This window comes from Sus scrofa, chromosome 12, assembly GCF_054392235.1.
Source record: "Sus scrofa isolate SSC_HxYL_T2T_F1_AM1 chromosome 12, Sscrofa_HxYL_maternal_Yorkshire_Landrace_v2.0, whole genome shotgun sequence".
In the NCBI taxonomy this organism is placed as follows: Eukaryota; Metazoa; Chordata; class Mammalia; order Artiodactyla; family Suidae; genus Sus; species Sus scrofa.
The window spans coordinates 54,197,232-54,222,696 of record NC_139394.1 but is presented as its reverse complement, the minus strand read 5'-3'; the positions used below and the strand labels follow the sequence as shown (position 1 = coordinate 54,222,696).

At 39.2% G+C, this 25,465-nt stretch overlaps 1 protein-coding gene across 7 annotated transcripts in view; it reads left to right on the top strand.

Annotated features, from left to right (window-relative positions):
* SPATA22 (spermatogenesis associated 22) overlaps window positions 1–25,465 on the top strand; it is a 170,916-nt gene that overhangs the window by 9,201 nt on the left and 136,250 nt on the right. For 4 of the 7 annotated variants that reach the window (XM_084982606.1, XM_084982608.1, XM_084982607.1 and 1 more), the window contains exons 6-8: window positions 2,351–2,693; window positions 14,494–14,623; window positions 17,318–17,415. In XM_084982606.1, the coding sequence (XP_084838732.1) occupies window positions 2,351–2,693; window positions 14,494–14,623; window positions 17,318–17,415 (571 nt within the window). Of the gene's footprint in view, window positions 1–2,350; window positions 2,694–14,493; window positions 14,624–17,317; window positions 17,416–20,902; window positions 21,234–25,465 lie in introns of those variants that run through there. The other 3 variants (XM_084982609.1, XM_021066066.2, NM_001177921.1) reach the window with 2 other exon arrangements.

The following is a 25,465-nucleotide window of genomic DNA, read 5'->3' as shown; positions in this document are numbered from 1 at the left end:
TTTATCTCATAATTACCATGTTGTCTTTTCTTTTGTGTCAGTGTGCTTTTCCATTCTAGTACCTTTCCTTCTCTAGATGATTTTGGCTTCTCCAGGAAAGAACATTTTTTCCAATTTCCAAGGCATTTATATTCTCATTCTTCCCATAATAGAGTATATCAAACAATTTGCAGAGTTTTGACTATTTTTAGCTATGTTACTTTCGTTATTTTCAGAATGTTATAACAAAAAGTATTTTAAAAGAATACAATATAAATTTTTTAAAGTATTCTAAAATATCTGTATACCAATTTTTGACTGACTTCATATTTTTTTTTTTTTTTTTTGGTCTTTTTGCTATTTCTTTGGGCTGCTCCCGCGGCATATGGAGGCTCCCAGGCTAGGGGTCGAATCGGAGCTGTAGCCACTGGCCTACACCAGAGCCACAGCAACGCGGGATCCGAGCCGCGTCTGCAACCTACACCATAGCTCACGGCAATGCCGAATCGTTAACCCACTGAGCAAGGGCAGGGACCGAACCCGCAACTTCATGGTTCCTAGTCGGATTCGTTAACCACTGTGCCACGACGGGAACTCCTGACTTCATATTTTACTCTAACTTGAGTTATTTACCTTTCCACTGATCTAAACTGTGAGTATAGTCCAGGCAGATATGCAAAATCTAAGAGTTTTTATTAGCAGAGGAGAATTTACCATAAAGTTAATGATGCTAAAGCATCAAAGCTTTAATTTCTTTGTCCCCTTCAAAGGCATGTTCTGTTCCATGGGCCAGAGAAGAAAGCAACAGCTGGAATTGAGTGTAGGCCTGTACCATGCCGGGGTCATCCCTATATCCTGGTGTGAGACTATAGGCATGGTTGCTGGGTGGATAGCTTTACCTTCACATCCGTTTGGCTCCAGTAATAGTCTGTTCTTGGGAATCTTAATAGAGCATTTGTACCCTATCTTTGTCCCTAAGGGGAAGGATCTGAGGGAGATGCTGCTCTCTGCCTTGTTTAGGAGCCACTACAATTTAGACTTCATGGTCTAGTTAGGATGTTGAGGATCTGACTGTGCTGGATTGACTGCTGAAGAAGCACGTGCGTGGGCACACCCAGCAAGATGAAAGAACCGCAGTTCTCACAGAGCTTGTCCCTAGGCTAGGAGCACCTCCTGAGCAAAAACATTTGAGAAAGTTGAAGATGTGTTGTAATAAGGAGTTGTAAAGCTAAAAGAAACTAAACTTTTGTAGTTTAATTTTATTTTTAAACTATAAAAATAAAAGTACTTTTTATAGCCATGAAGAATAGAAATATGTTTCTGTTCTCTGTATTGAGTATAAAGTTATCATACGAAGAAGTGGTCAAGGTAGGAAAAAGGTCTTAGGTAGAGGTGTATCATGGAGTTAATCCTTGATAATAATAATTTTTCCTGGATATTGTGATGTTTGTGGTATTTATCATCCTTAAAAATTTTGTAATTATTTGTGATTTCTTATTTTCACACCAAATTTTGTACATAATTTACTTACGAAGGCTCCCCAAATTATACAAGATGCAGGTCCCATATTATCTGGATTTATTTCTGGTCACTAGAACCTAGATCTTTTCTTGGATTATTTTCCCTAACAAGATAGGGTTTGCATTGTTTGCCCTCTTATAGTACTTGTGATATTTTAAGGAAAATTGTTCAGAAGTAAGTAATTGTGGCTTGGACTAGTTTTTCTGTGTGGAACTTTTAACTAGCCTGCTGAGAAATTATAGTTTTGATTTTGGCCTCATTATCATGTTCTGATTAGCTAGTAAATATATCTCAGGTTAGTGTAGCTAGTAAAATGCCGGAACAGATTTATAAATAGGGCTTTTAAACTACACAGTAAAAGTACAAAATTTCTAGTCAAACGTCTGTCTACCCTGCCTTGTTATTTAAAATCACCGACAAGCCATAGTTTAACTTTTGAAAATTTTACTTCGTATAAAATTAAAAAGTAAATGTATAAAAAAGGAGATAAAAGTCCTCAAATTCTTTCTACTCTGAGATAAGTCATATGAAGGCTTATATAGTTTGAAGATATACTCTGGTACTAGACTTTGAGTTCGGAGATGAGGATTCACTGGGTTTTGGATTGTCATTGCTATATGACTTTGGTTAAGTTACTTCTTCCTCTTTAAGATTCAATTTCATCACCTGAAAAGATAGATATAATTGTAGGGTTGTTGTGATATATTTGGAATTTCTAACTGGTCAGTAATTACAAAGTAGTTTATAAGTCACAAATTACCATGTAAATGCAAATTGTTATTAATAATATTCTTTTAATTAAGAAAAAGTATATAGAAACAAAACTAACTTTTTTTTTAAACTATTACAGCTACACAGATGGCAACAAAAATACCAGTTTAAAAACTTGGGATAAAAGTGATTTTAAGCCTCATTTTAAAAGAACGAATGTAATGTCAGATAGTGGAATAAATTCTTATCCAAAGAATTTGGGAGCTCAACAACAGAAACAATTGAGAGTATCTGAATCTACTAACTTATCTCACCAAAGAGAAAGTGAATTACTCAGACAAACACATTCATCAAAAATATCTGGCACCACAATGAGAAGTCTAGACAAAAACAATGCATTACAGGCATTTAAGCCCAGTTTGCAACAAAATCAATTTAAGAAAAAAACGTTGGATGGTTTTCCGGAAGAAAATGCCCTCAAGGTAAACTTTTAAGTATTAATTATTTGCATTTTTGTATTTACATTAAAAATATGGTAAGAATTTAAAAAGTTGCATTTGAAATCACTCCCATGGCATACATTACTTTATTAGCACAAATACCCAGTCTCATTGGAGTAGGTGAATGTTAGTTTTTAGAATATTTTCTTAGAATTTGTGAATGGCTGCTTCTTTTTGTAGTTGTTTTAGAGTTTCCTATGGGGTTGTGAATTTCACTCTTTACTGATTACTGAGATAATGATAGTTTGTTCATTGCTTGCAGACATTTTTCAAGTTCTTCATATGTCAGTTTTTTAAAATAAGGGTGAACAAACTCTTTCTATAAGGGTAATACTGTCTCTTTTGCAACTACTCAACTATACCTTCTGCTGTTGTAGTTTAAAAGCACCCATAGGTAATTCATAAGTGAATGAGTGTGGCTGAGTTCCAATGAAAGTTTATCCCAAAATGACAGCAGATTAGGTTTGGGCTGCAGGCCGTAGTTTGCTGACCTCTGCTCTATAATTTGGTCTTACTTACTTTTCCATCTTTGTATTCCATATTTTACTACTTGTTCAATTCTCCAACCATTTCAGACTCTTCGTGATTCTTTATGCATGATATGCAGTCTAATATGACTCTGGTTTATTTTTCCCCATACCTGTGCCTCAGTCTTATTTCCTCTTTCTGCTACTCACTCTAGTTGTTCTATATTGTGTGTATTGTGTGTGCTGGCTGTTTGCTGTCTTCCCTTCCTCACCTCCTGACCTAATATATTCTTTCTCCTCTGCTCTTATTTGTGTTCTGGAGGGCTGAATGGTCCTACATAGTGTATCATCCTGGGATCCTTTACCTTGCTTCTGTTAGGAATCAGCCAGTGGGAGTGGAAGTTACTGGCAGAACATCGTACATCAAAGGGTAGGAAGAGAGGTTTTCCTATTCCCTCCCTGCTTAAATGTGGTTTTGTAGGTGATAGTGTCCGTGCATCATGTAGCCCCTCCATGAGTCCAGCTTTCACAGGCTTGGTAATTTTATCTCTTCTGCTTGTCCTTTCAGCCTAGAAGTGGTAGCAGTTTCTTGTTGTTAGTCTTTGAGTGCTTAAGTACACTATATTTATTTTGCCTGTACACCTGTAGGCAGTTTTTTTTAATAAGCTCTTTGGGGTAATTTTTTTTTCTGGAAATCTGACTAATATAGCGTGTTTCACAGTGATTCTCAATCTTGTTTCCTTGTACAAGAATGATATGATATAGTTAACTTAGTAACAGTGGCTCATTATGGCAGTGATCCTCAACAGGAGGCATTCATATCTTGGTTAGGAATGGGAAGAGGAGGGGAGGTAATTGTAGTTAGAAAAAAAAGTTCCCTCAAGTGTTCTTGGATATGTCGCTTCCCTCATGAAGGAAAGTACTCACTCCCTCCCTGAAAATTAATATCTTAGTATACTGTATTCTTAGTTGATCTTTTAAAATTTTAGTTAATTCACCTTTTATTTTTGTATAATCTTATGTCACCAGGCTTTCTCTCTCTTTTCAGTTTTATTGAGATATAATTGGCAGATATATACAGCACTGTATAAATTTAAGGTGTACAGCATAATGATTTAACTTACATACATCATGAAATGATTATCACAATACCTTTAGTGAACATGCATCATCCCATATATATACACGAAATTAAAGAAATGGAAAAATTTTTTTTTCTTGTGATGAGAACTCTCAGGATTCTCTTAACTTTTATATGTATTGTATTGTGCTTATCTCTAGTACTTATTTATCTTATAACTGGAAATTTGTACTTTTTGACCACTTTTATCCAATTTCCCCTTCTTCTGTCTTTGCCTCTGGTAACCACAAATGATCTCTTTTTCCTGTGAGTTTGTCTTTGAAGTAATAATGACCCACAATACTATGTTAATTCCTATTACCCAACATAATGGTTTGGTATTTCTATACATTTCAGAATGACTACATATTAAGTCTAGTTATGTTATCATGCAAAGTTATTACAAAGTTATTTACGATATTCCCCACACTGTAGATAGCAATCTATATATATATATATATATATATATATACAGTTATTTTAAGTTTCTAATCTCTTAAGTTCAAACAGCCCTGAATTTTTACCCCCCAACCATGTTTGTTGTTTTCTTTTATAATTTTCATTATAAAAAATTTTCATTTCCAGTTTTAGCTAGAGATGTCCCTTTAATAGTTCTCGGAAAGCTAGTTTGGTCATGCTGAACTCTTTTAGCTTTTGCTTGTCTGTAAAACTTTTATTTCTCCATCAAATCTGATGGAACCTGAGGTGAGCTCAGGATATTCCTATTCCACCTGATGCCTTAAGACATCCTGAGCCCACAGCTGCCCTAGGACCTGGCCCTGTCCACCAGAGGCTCAGGACCCAGCCTCATATACCAGTATACCAGCACAAGCCTTGGCACTGCACTTGCCAGGAGTAATGTCCATGTGGTAGAATGAAACACCCTAGAATGGCTACTCTCAGTGTCTTGTGTCTATAGGGAAAGCTCATTTGCCTCCTGCCTTTCCAGGAGGCTCTCCAAGATTACTGGGTGGGTCTGACCCAGGCTCCTTTTAAATTAATACTTCTCCCTGAGTCCTAGAGCGAGTAAGATTTTGTGTGAATCTTGTATTTTGGAGTCTCTACTTCCCATAGCCCTCTGTCTCTCCTGAAAGTAAGCATCACTGGCCATCAAAGCCAAATATCTTGGAGGTTCATCTTCTTGGTGCAGGACCCCACACTGAGGAGCCCACGAGAGATTCAGGACATTCACTCCTTGGAAAGAACCTCCGCAGTTGTAACTATCCTCGTGTTTGTGGGTTGCCCAACCCCGAGGGTATGGGTCTTAACTATACCCTGTCTTGCCCTCCTACCCGGCTTGTTGTGGTTCTTTTTTTTTAACTTTTTAAAAAAATTTCCCCAATACATTGTTTTTTTTCTACTGTATAGCGTAGTTACCCAGTCACACATACATGTATACATTTTTTTTCTCACATTATCATGCTCCATCATAAGTGACTAGACATAATTCCCACTGCTATACAGCAGGATCTCATTGCCAGTCCATTCCAAAGGCAATAGTCTGCATCTATTAACCCCAAGCTCCCACTCCCTCCCTATCCCCCTTGGCAACCACAAGTCTCTTCTACAAGTCCATGATTTTATTTTCTGTGGAAAGGTTCATTTTTGCAATATATTAGATTCCAGATATAAGTGATATCATATGGTATCTGTCTTTCTCTTTCTGACTGATTTTACTCAGTACGAGAGTCTCTAGTTCCATCCATGTTGCTGCAAATGGCATTATTTTGTTCTTTTTTATGGCTGAGTAGTATTCCCTTGTGTGTATATATGGCGTCTTCCTAATCCAGTCGTCTCTCAGTGGACATTTGGGTTGTTTCCATGTCTTGGCTATTGTGAATAGTGCTGCAATGAACATGTGGGTGCATGTGTCTTTTTTAACCAAAGTTTTGTCCAGATATACGCCCAAGAGTGGGGTTGCTGGGTCGTATAGCAGTTCTATGTATAGATTTCTAAGGTACCTGCATACTGTTTTCCATAGTGGCTGTAGTGGCTTACATTCCTACCAACAGTGCAGGAGGGTTCCTTTTTCTCCACACCCCCTCCAGCATTTGTTATTTGTGGACTTCTTAATGATGGCCATTCTGACTGGTGTGAGGTTGTATCTCATGGTCGTTTTGATTTGCATTTCTCTAATAATGAGGGATGTTGAGCATGTTTGCATGTGCTTGTTGGCCGTCTGTGTATCTTCCTTGGAGAAATGTCTTTTCGGGTCCTTTGTCCATTTTCCCATTGGGTTGTTGGCTTTTTTGCTGTTGAGTTGTGTAAGGTGTTTGTACATTCTAGAGATTAAGGCCTTGTCAGTTGCATCGTTTGACACGATTTTCTCCCATCCTGTAAGTTGTCTCTTTGTGTTCTTTTTGGTTTCCTTTGCTGTGCAAAAGCTTGTCCGTTTGATTAGGTCCGATTGGTTTGTTTTTGCTTTTATTTGTGTTGCTTTGGGAGACTGACCTGAGAGAACGTTTGTAAGGTTGATGTCAGGGAATGTTTTGCGTATGTTCTGTTCCAGGAGTTTGATGGTGTCTTGTCTTATGTTGAAGTCTTTCAGCCATCTTGAGTTTATTTTTGTGCCTGGTGTGAGGGTGTGTTCCAGTGTCATTGATTTGCGTGCAGCTGTCCAGGTTTCGCAGCAATTCTTGCTGAATAGAGTTTCTTTTTCCCATTTAATGTTCTTGCCTGCTTTGTCAAAGATTAGTTGGCCATAGGTGTCTGGGTTTATTTCTGGGTTCTCTGTTTTGGGTTCCATTGGTCGGTCTGTCTGTTTTGGTACCAGAAGCACACTGTGTTGATGACTGTGGCTTTGTAACATTGCCTGAAGTCTGGGAGAGTTATGCGTCCTGCTTGGTTTTTGTTGCTCAGAATTGCTTTGGCAATCCTGGGTCTTTTGTGGTTCCATATAAACTTTTGGATTGTTTGTTCTAGCTCTGTGAGAAATGTCGTGGGTAATTTGACAGGGGTTGCATTGAATCTGTAGATTGTTTTGAGTGGTGTGGCCATTTTTACCATATGAATTTTTCCAACCCAGGAGCATGGAGTAGCTTTCCATTTCTTTATGTCTTCTTCAATTTCCTTGACTAATGTTTTATAGTTCTTGGCATATAAGTCCTATACCTCCTTGGTCAGGTGTATTCCCAGGTATTTGATTTTTTGGGGTGCAATTTTAAAGGGTATGGTATTTCTGTATTCCCAATGTAATATTTCATCGTCAGTATACAGAAATGCGACTGATTTGTGAATGTTAATCTTATAGCCTGCTCCTTAGCTGAGTTTGTTAATCAGTCGAAGTAGTTTTTGGGTTGAGTCCTTAGGGTTTTCTATGTTTAGTATCATGTCGTCTGCATACAGTGAGAGTTTTACCTCTTCTCTTCCTGTTTCGATGCCTTTTCCTTCTTTTGTTTGTCTGACTGCTGTGGCCAGGACTTCCGATACTGTGTTGAAGAGCAGTGGTGAGAGTGGGCATCCCTGTCTTGTTCCAGATTTTAGTGGGAAGGCTTTCATCTTTTCTCCATTGAGTGTCCCATTTGCTGTGGGTTTGTCATAAATGGCTCCGATTATGTTTAGGGTTGTTGCCTCTGTATCCACTTTGGTGAGAGTTTTGGTCATGAATGGATGTTGGACTTTGTCAGATGCTTTCTCTGCATCTGTTGAGATGATCGTGTGGTTTGTGACTTTTCTTTTGTTAAGGTGGTGTATGACGTTGATTGATTTGCGTAGGTTGAACCATCCTTGTGAACCTGGGATGAACCCCACCTGGTGGTGGTGTCTGATCTTTTTGATATGCTGTTGGATTTGGTTGGCTAGGATTTTGTTGAGAAGTTTTGCGTCTATATTCATCAAAGGTATTGGCCGATAGTTTTCTCTTTTGGTGGTATCTTTGTCTGGTTTTGGAATTAGAGTGATGGTGGCTTCGTAGAATGTCTTTGGGTGTGTTCCTTCTTCTTCTTCATGCTTTTGAAAAAGTTTAAGGAGGATGGGCACCAGATCCTCTTTGTATGTGTGGCAGAATTTGCCTGTGAAGCCATCTGGTCCTGGAGTTTTACTCGTATGGAGTGTTTTTATGACGTAGTCAATTTCATTTCTAGTGACTGGTCTGTTCAGTTGACCTATTTCTTCTTGATTCAGTTTTGGCAGGCTGTAAGACTCTAGAAAGTTGTCCATTTCTTCTAGATTGTCAAATTTGTTAGTACACAGTTCATGGTATTCTCGCATGGTTTTTTGTATTTCTGTAGTATCCATTGTGACTTCTCCTTTTTCATTTTTTATTTTGTTTATTTGGGTTCTTTCTCTCCTTGGTGAGTCTAGCCAGAGGTTTGTCAATTTTGTTTACCTTTTCAGAGAAACAGCTCTTGGTTTCACTGATTTTGTCTATTATTTTTTGAATCTATTTTAATGATTTCCTCTCTGATCTTTGTGATTTCCTTCCTTCTGCTGACTTCAGGTTTTGTTTGTTCTTCTTTTTCTCCTTCATTTAGGTGGTGGGTTAAGTTGTCAACTTGAGATTTTTCTTCTTTTTTGCAGAAGACCTGTATGACTATGAATTTCCCTCTGAGCACTACTTTTGTGGCATCCCATAGATTTTGAGAGGTTGTGCCTTCATTATCATTTGTCTTGGTGTACTTTTTAATTTCCTTCTTGATTTCCTCATTGACCCATTGACTTTTTAGTAGTATGTTGTTTAGTCTCTATGTAGTCAGTTTTTTCTCATTTCTTTTCCTGTGGTTGATTTCTAGTTTCATGCCATTGTGGTCAGAGAAGATACTTGAAATAATTTCTACACTCTTAAATGTGTTGAGGTTAGCTTTGTGCCCCGGAATGTGATCAATTCTTGAGAATGTTCCATGCGCACTTGCGAAGAATGTGTATTCTGATTTTTTTGGATGTAGTGTCCTGAAAATGTCAATTAAGTCTAACTTTTCTATTGTGTCCTTTAGGATCTCTGTTGCCTTATTGATTTGCTTTTCTGTCGAGAGGATCTGTCCATTGATGTGAGTGGGGTGTTAAAGTCTTCTGCTGTGATTGTATTCCCATCAGTTTCTCCTTTTATGTCTGTTAGTAGTTGTTGGAGGTATCTGGATGCTCTTATGTTACGGGCATGTATATTGACAATTGTGATATCTTTTTCTGGAATGGATCCTTTAACCATCTTTTAATAGTGTCCTCCTTTGTCTTTTTCTTTTTTTTTTTTTTTCCCTAGGACTGCACTAGCGGCATATGGAGGTTCCCAGGCTAGGGGTCAAATCAGAGCTGTAGCTGCCGGCCTACTACACCACAGCCACAGCAACATGGGATCAGAGCCGCGTCTGCAACCTGTACCACAGCTCACGGCAATGCCAGATCCTTAACCCACTGAGTGAGGCCAGGGATCGAATCTGCAGCCTCATGGTTTCGAGTCGGATTTGTTTCCACTGTACCACCACAGGAACTCCTTCTTCGTCTTTCTTTATGGCCTTTGTTTTAAAGTGTATTTGGTCTGATATGAGTATTGCAGCTCCTGTCTTGTCCATGGGTATTGAAATATGTTTTCCCATCCTTTCACTTTCAATCTATATGTGTCCTTTGCCCTAAGGTGAGTTTCTTGTAGGCAGCAGATTGAAGGTTTTTGCTTTTTCATCCAGTCAGCCATTCTGTGTCTTTTGATTGGAGCATTTGGTCCATTGACATTTAAGGTGATTATTAATAGATATGTATTTATTGCCATTTTACACCTTGTTTTCCGCTTGATTCTATGTTTCTCTTCTTTTCCTTTTTCGGTTGAATGTTTTCCATTTTATGCTCGAGTACTTTTCTTTTTAGTTCTTGTGAATGAAATGTTTGGTTTTGATTTGTGGTTGCCTTGTTTTTTAAGTATGTTAATCCTTTCCTGTATCTGCTTGCTTTTGCCTGATAGTCATATAGGCTCAAACACATCATTAAAACAAAAAAAAAATCTATATTTTCTAACTTTCCTTCCCCATATTGTATGATTTTGACGTCTTTTATTTTTTAACATGGTCATGTTTATATCTGTATGCTGGCTTATTTAAGTGACTGCTTTCAATTTTGGTTTCCTCCATCCTAATTCTTCTTACTTCTTTTCTCTCTCTCTCTCTCTTTTTTTATTTAGAGAAGCCCTTTCAATGTATCTTTTAAAATGGGTTTAGTATTGCTGTACTCTTAGCTTTTGTTTGTTGGAAAAATTCTTTATTTCCCCTTTTATTTTAAATGATATTCTTGTTTGAAAGAACATTCTAGGTGGCAGATTTTTTCCTTTCAGCACTTTAAATATGTCTTGCCACTCCCTTCTGGCCTGTAGTGTTTCTGTAGAGAAATCAGCTGATAGCATTATGGGGGTTCCCTTATAATTAACACTTTGCTTTTCTCTTGCTACCTTTAGAATCCTCTCTTTTTCTTTACCTTTTGTCATGTTTATTATACTATGTCTTGGTGTGGGCCTGTTTGGGTTCAACTTGTTTGGGGCCTGCTCTGCTTCCTGTATCTTGATATCAGTATCCTTTAGATTTGGAACGTTTTCAGCCAAAGTTTCTTCAAATATATTTTCAATCCCCTTTTCTTTTGCTTCTCCTTCTGGAATTCCTATTATGCATAGTTTGGCCTGCTTTATATGATCCCATAGGTCTCATATTGCTTTCATATTTTTTCGTTTGGTTTTCTGTCTGCTGTCCTGATTGGGTGATTATGTTATTCTGTCTTCCATGTCACTAATTCGTTCCTCTGCATTATTCATTCTGGTTTTTATTGCCTTTAGCTCAGTTTGTATCTCTGCAAATGAATTTTCTAGTTTTTCTGGGCTCCTCCTCATATTTTCTAGTTCCTTTGTAAAGGAATCTGCATTACTGTTCATATCCTCTCTTAATTCTTTCAGCCTTTTCACTATCACCCTTTTGAACTGAAGGTCCGTCAGACTGCAGAGGTCTGTTTCATTGTTGGCTGCTTTAGGTGAAGTCTCCTGTTGCTTTAACTGGGAGTGGTTTCTGAGCTTCTTCATCTTGCTTGTGTTTTTCTTTTTATGTGAGTTTGGAGAAGCCAAACTGCGGTCTTGTAAGGCTACTTCTATGCAAGAATACCCCTTTGTATTTTTTTGGGGGGGGGGTTACTGTTTATTTTTGGTGTGGGAGTGTGAACATTTGCTGTCTCTTTCTTTGGTGTGAGCAGGCTGCTATCCCCAGGATGTTCAGTGTGTTTTCAGCGAGAAGGAGGCAGTGGGTAGGGCCAGCAGTCAGTGCCTGGTCGTTGGGCTCTCACCAGCAGCAAGGACCTGCAGGAAGGTGGCACAGGCCACTCCTAGTTGCAGGGCCCTGGGAAGTGGTGATGAACTCTAGGCAAATCTACAAGGTGACCAGAGCATTTGGCAGTAGCAAGAGTATTTTATTTTGCGTGAGTTCCCAGGGGAGTGGGAGCAACGGCAGCTTGTGTTTGATTGCAGTGCCCTCCTCTGAAGTGATTAGAACCGCAGGTGATGCTTATTCAGCGACCCCTAGTGGGAGTGGGCCAGGACCGTCTCTGGAGTCAGTGATAACTGTGGTGGTTTTGCCCCCCCCCCCCCCCCCCCGTAGATGGTGCATGAAGCAACCGGTCTCACTTAGCCCACATAGGAGGTGCTATACAGGCTGCTCCTAGTTTCAGGATCCTGGGAAGTGACAGAGATCAGGTGTGTGGGTACTGCCTGGAGCGTTTGGCAGTGGCAGCAGCAGGGCGGGTGTGTTCCCGGGGAGTGAGAGCAACAGCATATGGTGCTTGGTTGTAGTGCCCTCTGTTTTTCTTTTTTGCCAACCTCTGAGGTGACTGGGGTTGCAGGTGGGGCCCACTCACAGGCCCCCAGTGGTGGCAAGCCACGCCTTCCTCTGGCCTCCGAGAGGACTGCTGTGGTGTGTCCCTGCCACCTGTAGATTGTGCAAGAGGCACCACGTGGCACTTAGCCTCCTGATGGACTTGGCCCACTCAAGAGGTGCCTGGCCATCATTAGCCTGCAGAAGAAACATCCAGCCTCCCATAAACGAGCAAGAGGCTTCTTGCCACCCATAGCCTGCGCCAGAGCTGCCCTACCCTCTGAGAGCCCACGGGCATGTGCACGCTCTGGCACAGGGCGTTTCCTCTGGCATCCGCCCCTCCTCCTCTCCCTCTTCCCAACAATGGTGCCTTGCCTCTTCCAGGGGTCCAGACATTCTCCCAGGTTCCCTCTGCTGTGGTGTTCCCCTCATCCTGTGTCACAACTCCCCTGCCTGTGGCACCCTGCTCCTTAGCCCCTCAGGCTGTCCCCGCACAGCCGGCCCCAGTCCTCTCCCTGGGACTGACCTCCGGAGCATGAGTCTCTGCGCCCAGCCCCCGCCTGAGCATCTCAGGCTGTGGTGTCCAGGCTGGTGGTTCAGATGATCTGTGCGGCTCTCGCTCTGCTTTGCTGGTCTCAGTCCCGCTGCTGTGCTTTTCTCAGCGACTTTGAGGTTCCTCTGGCTCAGCTGATCTTTCCGTCAGTTGGGTGGCTTCCCAGGAGGTGGGTTCCTTTTGTCCTCCACAGCTGCCTCTTGGGAATGCTGGTCCCATCCTGATTGCATTTCTCTCTCTTTTTCTGTCGTTCTACCCAATTATGTCAAGAGTTTTTTGCCCTTTTTGGAGGTTTCAGTTCTTCTGCCAGCATCCAGTTGATGTTCTGTGTGAGTCGTTTTACATGTAGATGTGTTTTTTGGATGTGTTCATGGGAGGGGGGAGCCCGACCTCTTACTCCTCCGCCATCTTGCTCTGCCCCTGGTTCTTTCTTTATATCTTGTATGATTTCTTTTCTGCCAGTCTTCCAGTTTTTCTCACCAATAGTTTCTCTGTAAATATTATAGTTTAAGAGTATCCATTGGAGTAGGCAAGCTCAGGGCTTTCCTACTCCGCCGTCTTGTCCATTCCGCCCCCTTAGTTGATCTCCGAAAATGCCAAACACATTCTCTTCTCAAGGTTTTCACACTCACTGTTTCCTCTGGCCTCACTCAATAACCTATTTAAAGTAATAAACCCTGTCTCTTTTTATCCTTTCACCTGTTTTTTTTTAAATGCATAGGATTTATTAATTCCTGACATTCTATTATATATTTATTTATTTTCTGAATCTCCCATTAGAATGTAAAATCTATGAAAGTAGATAGCTTTTCTGTTTTATTCAGTACTGTTTCCTCATTAGCTATGTTTGGCACATAGTATGTGCTAATAAATATTTTTGGAGTGAATGAATGAATGTGTCCAGCTTTCCTTTCCTCCAGAGTGTGAGCACATTAGGGAAAGAAATTGTGTTTTATTCACTTGTGTTTGTCACAAAGGATTGGCATACAAGGCTTACAAAATATTCAAAGAATCGACAAACGAATGAGTAAATGAATGTCCGTATAAAATAGAGATAAATAGAAAAGTAATTATTATTATTATTTTTTGGTCTTTTTTTTTTAGCTATTTCTTGGGCTGCTCCCGCGGCATATGGAGGTTCCCAGGCTAGGGGTCAAATCGGAGCTGTAGCCACCGGCCTACGCCAGAACCACAGCAACGTGCGATCCGAGCCGCGTCTGCAACCTACACCACAGCTTGCGGCAACGCCGGATTGTTAACCCCCTGAGCAAGGGCAGGGACCGAACCCGCAACCTCATGGTTCCTCGTCGGATTCGCTAACCACTGCGCCACGACGGGAACTCCGAAAAGTAATTATTTCTTAATTGTCTCCAAGTGCATCCTAGTTTATTCTCCTTCGTAAAGTACTGATGATGCTTTTTCTTTGGGGGAGTAACTGTACTAAAATTTTCAGTTTTTTTTTTTTTTTTTTTTTTGTCTTTTCGCCATTTCTTGGGCCGCCTCTGTGGCACATGGAGGTTCCCGGGCTAGGGGTCTAATCGGAGCTGTAGCTGCCAGCCTATGCCAGAGCCACAGCAACGCAGGATCCGAGCCACGCCTGCGACCTACACCACAGTTCACGGCAACGCCGGATCCTTAACCCACTGAGCAAGGGCAGGGATCGAACCCGCAACCTCATGGTTCCTAGTCAGATTCGCTAACCACTGTGCCACGATGGGAACTCCTTCAGGTCTTTTTACATGTTTTAATAGTCTTGTAACATACTTTATACATTTGCCTATTATAATAACCTAAAATCTTTATAGAAAGTCAATGAGTATGATGAAAAAAATTACAGGTTTTTTTTTCTAATGCATGTTTTTATTTTTTTCAAAAGGAAGCCCCATCATATCAGTTAAAGCTTAAGGAAAAGGATAATTCTTTAAGAATTATATCTGCAGTTATTGAAAGCATGAAGTATTGGCGTGAACATGCACAGAAAACTGTACTTCTTTTTGAAATATTAGGTAGGTATACTACAAAAATTCTTCAGGAAAACTATTTGGGCCGTAGTTTTGAATGTTAATAGGAATACCTAGAGGATCTTAAAGAAAAATAAAATTTTACAAAAAGAGTTTATGGTTTATTACAATTTTCTTTAGTTTCTGTGTCTGTCATTGATTTGTGTGACTTAAGATGTATTTGATTATTCATGGTAGTAGTATTCTGATTCATAATGTTAAAACTGGAAACAGTCTTACAAGTAATCCAACCCAGCCTTTGAGGTAGGCGAGAAACGGGGCAAATAATTAAAATAGACTTAACTAAAAATTAAAGAACTGGTTAGCAACAGAACTGGATCTAGGATCCAAGTCTCCTTATTCTCAGTAGAGTGTTCTTTATTGTATTAAGTCTAGTAGTAATTTTGTCTATAGGTTAAATTAGAAATTAGATATTCTCAAAGAACATTTGTGAAGAGTCCTTCAGTGATGTAAGTAGACACCCTAGAATTAATCTGTTTTCTGAATTAATATTTAAAAGGGTGGAGAGTTTTGTAGAATGTTTCTGGAGTTTAATTTTGCTTAGAATGAAGAGACAGACAAGAGGTAGAGATTCAAAACGTATTTCTTCTCCATAGTTAAAAATGTTTAATTTAAATTATGAAATATTTGGAGTTCCCATCATCGCTCAGTGGTCAGTGAATCCGACTAGGAACCATGAGGTTGCAGGTTCGATTCCTGGCCTTGCTCAGTGGGTTAAGGATCCGACATTGCCGTGAGTTGTGGTTTAGGTTGCAGATGTGGCTGAGATCCCGCATTGCTGTGGCTCTGTTGTAGGCTGGTAGCTATAGCTCCGATTGGATCCCTTGCCTGGGAACCTCCATATGCCACAGGTGTGGCCCTAGAAAAGACAAAGACAAAAAAATATATGAAATATTCTAAACATACAGAAAAAATAGAGAATATAATAAATATCCGCATACCTGTGTTATAAATATCTTTGAAAACGCCTATCCGTTTTTCTTCTCTAAAGATAGTCATGGTATCTTTCCTTTCCATGCTTTTAATAATTTTACTCTATACATCTGATTTCATAAATTTCTCTCTATGTATTTATTTATTGTTTTAAAATATAGAGTCTGCATTTTCTTTTCTTTTCTTTTAGCTTTGTCTTTTTAGGGCCACACCTGTGGCATATGGAGGTTCCCAGGCTAGGGGTCCAATTGGAGCTGTAGCCGCTGGCCTACAGCACAGCCACAGCAACGCGGGATCCGAGCCGCGTCTGCGACCTACACCACAGCTCACGGCAATGCTGGATCCTTAACCCACTGATCGAGGCTAGGGATCAAACCTGCAATCTCACGGTTCCTAGTTGAATTTGTTTCCACTGCACCATGACGGGAACTCCTAGTGTCTGCATTTTCATCCAGCATTATGTTTTTGACATTTAGCCATCTCTCTGTCCTGTCACAATTTTGGCTTCATCCTGATGCTCCAATTGTAGTCTCTCCAGCAGCTTCTGATTCTTCCCATGTGGTATTAAGATGATTATCACAATTCTCTATACCATACATTCTTCCTTATACAACACTGTCATATTCTTTGAATAGTTTCTTCTAGTTTCTCCTCCCCAGAAACTAGCAAATGGCCCCTTGCATGTCATCATTTCTGACAGGGTAGCAAAGCGCATCACTGCAACACTGAGCTCTGTAGCTGGGGAAGGGGATATGCTGATTGACTTACATCAGTTTCAGGTCACTCCTGGCTTTGAGGGTGGGGACAAATCCCACCCAAATCATATGGCTGAGAATGGCATAGGAGAGACTAGGGGAAATGGAGGCTGACCTCAAAATAGCAAATGCCTACTGTTAGTACTTAAAGGTGGCTATTAAAGGAGTGAATAGAGCTCTCTTATCTAATTTCTTAAGATAAACATGAATTATTTGAATTTTATACAGGAAATATATATTTGAAAGAAGTTAAACAGTTTGTTCAGTTTAGTAAGTTGAAGAACTGAGACTTAATTTCATGACTTTGATTCTAATTCAGTGTTTTGTTTCATTAAGTCATGATGTTTATTTGTTACACATGTGTATTTTGTATATAATAATGTAGTAGACTGGTGTGAGGATTTAACGACTCCATCAGACACATTCTAAGAAAAAGGCTTGGCATTCCTATCGTGGTGCAGTGGTTAATGAATCCGACTAAGAACCATGATGTTGCGGGTTTGATCCCTGGCCTTGCTCAGTGGGTTAACGATCCGGCATTGCCGTGAGCTGTGGTGTGGGTTGCAGACTCGGCTCGGATCCCGCGTTGCTGTGGCTCTGGCGTAGGCCGATGGCTACAGTTCCGATTTGACCCCTAGCCTGGGAACTCCATATGCCATGAGAGTGGCCCAAGAAATGGCAAAAAGACAAAAAAAAAAAAAAAAAAAAAAAAAAAAAAAGGCTTCAGATGGCCAACTATTATCGATTGTGTAAATAGGTCATATAACCTGTTCCTAAGTTGAAAAGGACCAGAAATTTTGTTTTCTTTAGAATAAAATGCTTTCGGAAATACCTTTCCCTCTAAAGATGTTTTCTCATTATTGTAGAAATACAACTATTAGAGGTTGGTTTTGAAATAGTTATTTAAATATCAAATTCCCTTTGTTAAATTTTATTTGCATTTTACCAGCACTGATTTTTTTTTTTCTCCTTCTGTTTCAATACTGCTTAGCTGTTCTCGATTCAGCTGTTACACCTGGCCCACATTGCTCAAAGAATTTTCTTATGAGAGATGGGAAAAGTACTCTGCCTTGTGTATTCTACGAAATAGTGAGTATTTTTAAAAATAGTCTTTGCAAAGCCTGTGCTGACAAAAACATACAAATTTAGGCTGTAATTCCATTGTGTTAGAAATTCTGTTAACAACCTAGTAGAACTTTCAACATTTTGTTTGGTTTTAGTTCTGATAATTGAAATTGTTTATTTGTTCAACTAATATTGATGGCATACTATGTTCCAGGTGCTATGCTAGATGCAGGGGGATACAAAGTGGAATCTAAGTGGTAAATGGCTCTTTCTCTCAAAGAGTGTATACTTTCAGGTAGAAAAACAAATAGTGTAGATGTTATGCTGTGGTGCATTAAATGGTATGATAGAGGTGTGTGCAGGGTGCTCTAGAAGTAGATAGGGAGGTGGGTCATATCAGGGGAAGATTTTTGAAGTTATGTGGTAACCTATCTTATTTTAGATATTTAAGATCTAATAAATTAAGCCAAAGTGTTGGGGTAAGGAGAGGTGGGAAGAATTCATTCTAAGGTGAGGGAGCAGCATATGCAAAGATGTAAGCTCAGAATAGATACAGCCTAGATTGTTCAAGAAACTGGAAGTAGTTTGTAAACACCACAGTTGTAGAGTTAGTGAGTGATGGCAGTGAAGGTAGAGGTTCTGAACTTGGGGGAAGGCTGAGAGTGGGCTGGGGTGTCAGGAAGAGGCTAGAGGTGGCAAAGAAGGCTGGAAACTTATAAGACATATACTTTGTAATAGTTTGGGATTAATTCTGAAATTGGGCTTAATTCTGAAGTCACACTTGGATTCTAGTTTATACTCTCCATTTACTAGCTTTATGACCTCGAATGAGCTGCTTAAATTTCCTGAGCACCAGTTTTTTTAATCTGTAGAATGGGGAGACTAATTCCTACTGTGAAAGTTTCTTTTGGAGATTGGATGATAAAACATGAATGCATAGCATCTGACACATAGCAAATGATCAATAAATAGTAATTGTCATTAGTTTCTATATATATGCTTATTATTTCTCTCTAGTCTGATAAATTTAAAAAACTTTTTAATTGAAGTATAACATACACAGAAAAGTGCACAAATCATATCTATACAATCCTATGAAGGTATCACACAGGGAGCATCACCAAGGTTAAGAAATAGAACATTGCTATCACTCAGTGCATTCTTGTGCCTCTTCCCATTCACTACCTCCTGTTTTCTGCCTGAAATTAACCATTGTTGTGACTTTATTAATATCATAATTAATTCTGCCTGGTTTTGAACTTATGGTATCGTGAGTATATATCTTCTTTTATCATATGGTGTCTTTCTTTCACTCAACAGAGTGTTTGTAACAACATCTATGTTGTTGCGTGTAGCTATAGTTCGTTTATTTATATTTCTGTGTACAACATTCTGTTGTATGAATGTATTACAGTTTAGTTTTTTATTCTACTCTTGGTGGGCATCTTGTTTATTTTCTGATTTTTTGTTGTTACGAATAATGTTCTGTGAACATTCTTATGTATGTCTCTTGCTGTGCACATGTATGCCTTTATGTTGCGTATATGCCTAGAAGTAAAATTGCTGGATTGTAGTGCATGTGTATGTTCTAATATGGTAGTTATTGCCAAATAATTTTCTGAAGGGTTGTAACAACTTATGTACTCACAATCAGTGCAGGAGAGTTGTAGTTTCTTATTAACATTTAGTACTTGCTAGTCTTTTTTATTTTAGCCATTCTAGTGGCTGATGTATTTCTGCACTTTTGATGTTTACTGGCCATTTATAAATATTCTTTTGAAAAGACTGTTCAGGCCTCTTGCAATTCTTTTACTATTGAATTATTTGTCTTTTCCTTATTGATTTATAGAAGTTTTTGAAAAACTATTCTGCATACAATTTTTCTGTTACACGTATTGCAAAAATCTTCTCATACTCCATGGTTTGCTTTTTCAGTCTTAATAGTGGCTTTTGAGGAACAGAAAATCTTCACTTTGATATAGTCCTTTAGCAGTTATCTGTATTTCCCTTATAGTTAGTGCTTTTTATGGCTGTTTAGTGAAAGCAATTCCAGAATACTTTCATTTCATTTATGACTGAGAATATTTGGAGCTGGCTGGTCTTTTTCTGCAAGTCCCATTTCGGCATAGCCTTTTTTTTTTTTTTTAAATACTATGATTTTTATTCTTTTCCATTATAGCTGGTTTACAGTGTTCTGTCAATTTTCTACTGTACAGCATGGTGACCCAGTTACACATACATGTATACATTCTTTTTTCTCACATTCTCCATCATAAGTGACCAGACATAGTTCCCAGTGCTATACAGCAGGATCTCATTGCTAATCCATTCCAAAGGCAATAGTCTGGATCTGTTAACCCCAAGCACCCCATCCATCCCACTTTTTCCCCCTCCCCCTTGGCAACCACAAATCTAGACTCCAAGTCCATGATTTTCTTTTCTGTGGAAAGCTTCGTTTGTGCCGTATATTAGATTCCAGATATAAGTGATATATGGTATCTGTGTTTCTCTTTCTGACTGACTTCACTCAGTATGAGAGTCTCTAGTTCCATCCATGTTGCTCAAATGGCATTATTTTATTCTTTTTTACGGCTGAGTAGTATTCCCGTGTGTGTGTGTGTGTGTGTGTGTGTGTGTGTGTGTGTGTGTGTGTGTATATCACACCTTCCTAATCCAGTCATCTGTTTATGAACATTTGGGTTGTTTCCATGTCTTGGCTACTGTGATTAGAGCTGCAATGAACATGCAGGTGCTTGTGTCTTTTTCAAGGAAAATTTTGTCTGGATATCTGCCCAAGAGTGGGATTGTGGGGTCAAATGGTAGTTCTGTGTATAGTTTTCTAAGGATAGCCTTTTTGAATATCCCAACCCTAAGCCTGGGATGGGGGTGGTGTGGTTACTAGGGAGACCACGGGCTCCACTTTTTTCTTCCTATCCCTGTGGAGCCTGTCAGAAGCTCTCCTCAGTTTCTTAGACTCTCAAACTGCCTTGAGTATAATTGGCAAATACCTAAGGGGGAAAGCATCCCCAAGTAGCTGCCATTCTGAACTCCTGTCCTCTCTCAGATGGTATCTCTGTAGTTCCTCACTGCTTTTGCTATCTTTTGGTGTCTATGAAGATATTTTAAAATAAATATTCTATTCAGCTATTCTAATTGTTTTTAGTGGGAAGGTTAGTCTGAACTACCTAATCTGCTATCTGCTGAAGGTAGAACTCTGGTAGTCTAATAGAAGTAAATATTTATGTGCTATTATTATACTGGGAATTATTCAGTCTTTTAAGAAGCAGCAGATCACTAACCTGTAAGAAGCTCTACCCAGGGAAAGTCTGTCTTCTGTGAAAGGGTGCCCGTTTATGCCTAGCTAGCTAGCATAGCCTTGTCAGCAGTGGGGCCCTAAATGCGGTAAGGGAATTACAGCATTTTGGATGATTCATATTTAGTTGATCATATTTTTAGCTTTAAAAATTGAAATTTGAATGAAGTAATAAATAACTTTATTGTTTAAAAACAGGATCGTGAACTTCCAAGACTGATTAGAGGCCGAGTTCATAGGTGTGTTGGAAACTATGACCAGAAAATGAATATTTTCAAATGTGTTTCTGTCAGACCAGCATCTGTTTCTGAACAAAAAACTTTCCAAGCATTTGTTAAAATTGTAGATACTGAAATGAGATATTATACTAATGTAATGAATGAAATTTAAGTAGTGACGAAGGCAGTTTAAATAGTATAAATTGAAAGCAGCATTTATCTGTTATTGTTTAATCTACTGTCTACATGGTTCTATGGCTACTGTTTTTCTGTATTTCACTTGTTAAATTAAAATATTTAAATCCTTTTAAGTGTGGAAAGAATTTTTGAAAAATAATTTTACTATTTTATAAAAATGCTATTTGCTAAAATTAAAAAACATTTCAAATAAAAATATTCAGTATAATAAAAATAGGTAGCTACTTATTTGACATGGGATGATAGTACACTTGAGTCAGCCTAAAAAGAGGCAACATCAATCTTAATGGGGAAATATGGAGACATTCTCACTAAAGTCAGGAGCACGGCCAGGGCGCTTACTGTCAGTACTGTTACTAAGTATCATACTGCAGTTGCTAGTTTATGCCGTTCATTTAATTCAAATAGTTAGAGGGCATATACTTTGTGCCAAGCACTATTTCAAAGGCTTGTAAACAAAGTAGCTAACAGAGAAACAAAAAATCTGAATTTATGGGATTTGTATTCTAGAACCCATAGAATACATTAGACAAAAAAGAAGTATTTAGGGTATAATAATTATTGCTATTGGCAGATGATATAATTTTATATATGGAAAACCTAAGAGAATCAACTGAGAAACTACTGCAAAATGAGATAATTTGGTAAGGCACTAGAATGGAAAACTCAGTATGCAGACATCATAGGTAGATGTTATTTATATGACCTAAACCATTAGAGTGCAGAATGGATAAAGACGCCATTTGAACAAAAAAATCTAAGACCAACCAATACTAAATGATAAATGTGGAAAGTGCATAAACAAAACTTTAAAATACATGCAAGTGAAGGGCACGAAAGAAGACGTGGACAAGTGGAAAAATAAATCATTTTCTAGGATAAGAAGACAAAGATATTGATTTTTCTAAAATTTATTTATAATTTCTGTAGTTTTTCTTTCTGTATGTGTACAGAACCATACATAACACACTAGTCAGATGGATACTTAAGTTTATTTAAAAAATAAATGAGAATAGTCAGGAGAACTCTTAAAAAAACAATAAAGAATAGTTTTATCAAATATTATAAAGACTTAAACATATGTTAGTTATCTATTGTTGCACAACCAATTACCCAACAAATTAGTCGCTTTAAAAAATAGCATTTATTTTCTCTCACAGTTTCAGCAGGATTTCAGCAGTGGTTTGGCTGCGTGGCTCTAGCTTGGGGTCTCTTAGGAGGACTCACTTTAATGATTGCCCATGATTGCCAAGTGGGTACTTGCTGTTGGAAGGAGGCTTCAGTGTCTTACTATGTGGGCCTTTCCAAAGGACTGCTCGAGTGTTCTCATGACCTGGTAGCTAGCGTCCCCTAAAGCAGGTAATCCAATAGTGAGTTAGCTAGGTGGGGCTATCCTTTATATGATCTAGCCTTGGAAGTCCCATAGCATCGCTTTTACTATATTCTGTTTGTTGTTAAGTGAGTCATTAAGTATGGACCTTACTTAGGAGGAGGGAAGTTAGGTACCACCATTTGAAGGAAAGAGTGTCGAAGAAATGGCAGATGTTTGAAAACTAATACGTATTATGAAGGCACATTTATTCAAGCAAAATATGGTACTGGTTTATGAGTAGAGAAAACAATACTGGGTCACCATGCTGTACAGTAGAAAACTGACAGAACACTGTAAACCAGCTATAATGGAAAAAAAATAAAAATCATTATATATGTAAAAAACAATAGAACGGAATTTGAAATATAAAAATACACTCAAGTACATAGAAAACTTAATGATAAAGAAAGGATCTGGAGTCAGTGGGGAGGAGAGACTATTCAATAAATGGTGTTAGAACCACTGGGAGGCTTCAGGAAAAAATAGAGTTGAATTTTGTACTAAGGTTTTTAATGTATTTTTCTTATTCTTTTGTGGTCTTTTAAAAATGTATTTAACTTTTTCATCCAATTGGAAGTTATGTTTGTGTGGGTTGCAAGGCACAAGGGTTTATTTCCCTAATAGTATATGCATTTGCATTTAATTCTCTCTTAATTTCCTGAGACCTGTCTTTCTGAAACATTATCTGCACTCTGGCCTTTCCTCTCTACATCCTCTCCTCGTCCCCTTCCTTTAGATCTCTATTGCTCATCATTCCGTGAAGCGAGCAAGTGCTGGGGGGAGGGGGGTGATAGTCTCCAGCTTTAAAAGCAGTCAAGGTGGAGGAGTCCCTTGGAAGGTACATGAAAGGAGAATGCAGGGGATCATGGCAAGTTCTTTTCCAGCTTTATAGTTACTGCTTTGTACCAGAGATTAAGTTGGGAGATCATATCTAGAAAGATGGTCTGTTTTCTTATAGAATATGGTGTATACTTTGACCAGAAACCTTTATATGGTGCTGTTTTTCCCATGGCCCTGATCCATGAGTTTGGGAATCAAAGGGTGGTAGCAGGACTTACTTCTCTCATTATGATATTAAATCATGTGCTCATAGAATTTTTGCTTCCTGCCCGTACAATCTTGGTCTCTGCTGGTTTAGAAATCTTATTTTTTGCCATAGTCTGGGTTGCCCAAAGGGCAGAGACTGAGCCAGAGTCTTGTTTGCAAGTATTTGCTTGGGGATGTTATCTCATGGGGAGAAGAGACAGATAGACAGGTATAAATAGGGAAGAAGGGAGAGCCAGTTCTGGGGTGGCTTATTGAGTTGGACACCACCCGATGTGCATAAGACTTGATGAAATGCATCAGAGGACCATCCACCTTAGTGAAAACAGGGGAAGCATCTGTCTGTTAGCACCTGGTATTTAAGGGCTGCCTGTGGGTCATCAACTCCCTTGTACTTTCGGGTTGTGTGTGAGTATTAAACTGGTTTCCCATGCCATTCTGCTCCATGGAGTAAGAGAAACACTAGGGCAGGGCACAAGAAGCAGGTGGAGCAGGCATGAGGTAGTATGCTTATATTGTATCTATGTGAAGCTGGTTGGAATCTGTGTGGACCTGGTTCCTGCAGCTGTGGCTGGAGTAAAAGATGATGTCTGGGGGAATCTGAAGTGCTGTGCAAGAAGTGTCTGATTCAGTTTTCAAGGGAAGAATGCTTCTACCAGTATTGCTTTAATAATTCTATTCTAATGGGAGCTGAGACTGCCGCAGCTGCCAGCCTACACCACAGCCACAGCAATGTGGGATCCTTAAGCCACTGAGTGAGGCCAGAGATGGAGCCCATGTCCTTATGGATACTAGTCCAGTTCATTAACTGCTGAGCCACGGCAGGAACCTCCCATTTTGGGTTCTTTATGTCACTGAACCAACACGTAAACGAAAGAATTACCATAGCGTCTGGGGTAATTCAATCCAAATTAACAATGGCAAATTGGGTTTCTCCATATGGTGAGGAAAGGAAAAGACCAGGCCTTGTATTCTGGGGATTCTTTGGGGTGCCATTCAGTAAAAGTTAATGGAAAACTTTAACAACCGAATAAAAACCAGTAGCACAGAGGATTCAGATTCCCAAGGAATGAAGCTTGAAGAGGAAGAACCCTGTTGGCTGAAGTGATGACAAAGGGAATATGGGATAGGTATGGTAGAAGGAGTTAAAAATGTTAGCTTATGGCATTGTGCTGAACTGCGGGTAAGGAAGAGCTGGAAACAGGAGTAGCAGTAGACATGACGGTGGTGGTGGTGGTGGGTGCTAATAAGGTTTTCCCAAAGGAGTCAGGAGCTAGATGTACCTCAGTGGGGTGCACAGCTCAATTTCCTTTTCTGTCTTGACCTGAGGAAGAATTTGAACCTCATCTGGGAGTTTATTTTTTCTCTTATTCTTGTCATTTCCAAATATGTGCATGTGGTTGAATCATAGACATGTAATGTTTATTGACTGCAGATTTATCTTTCTCCTGGAATAGGTTTGTGGGAAATTGGGTTGTAGTGAGAGATTCTGCTACCCTAGGGATCTTTGCAAAAATATGTCTTTCATGGTGGTACTCTGATGGCTTCTTGTTGCCCACAGGATAAAGTCTGAATACCTTCAGCTCTGAGCTATTTTGGAGTATTTTCAGTCTGGTCCCTGCTTGTTTTAATGGCTTTTCCGTTCATTGTTTTTCACTGCTGAAAATGTAGGTTCCAGCCCCACGGGACTACTGTCCATTCCCTAAACAGGCAGTGATTAGGCGTTTATACATGAGCTTCTCTCCATCCCCACCTTCCCTGAAGTGTAGTCAGGTGTGATTAGTAACTAACCAGTCACTGCTCCAGGATTCTGAGAGCATTTGTCCCATAGAGGTCCTGGGAGGTTACTCTGTCTTTAATGAGTTCCTCCAGGATCTAGACTCCTTAGGGATCCAGGGCCCCTTAGGCCCAAGGATATAGAATGGGAGA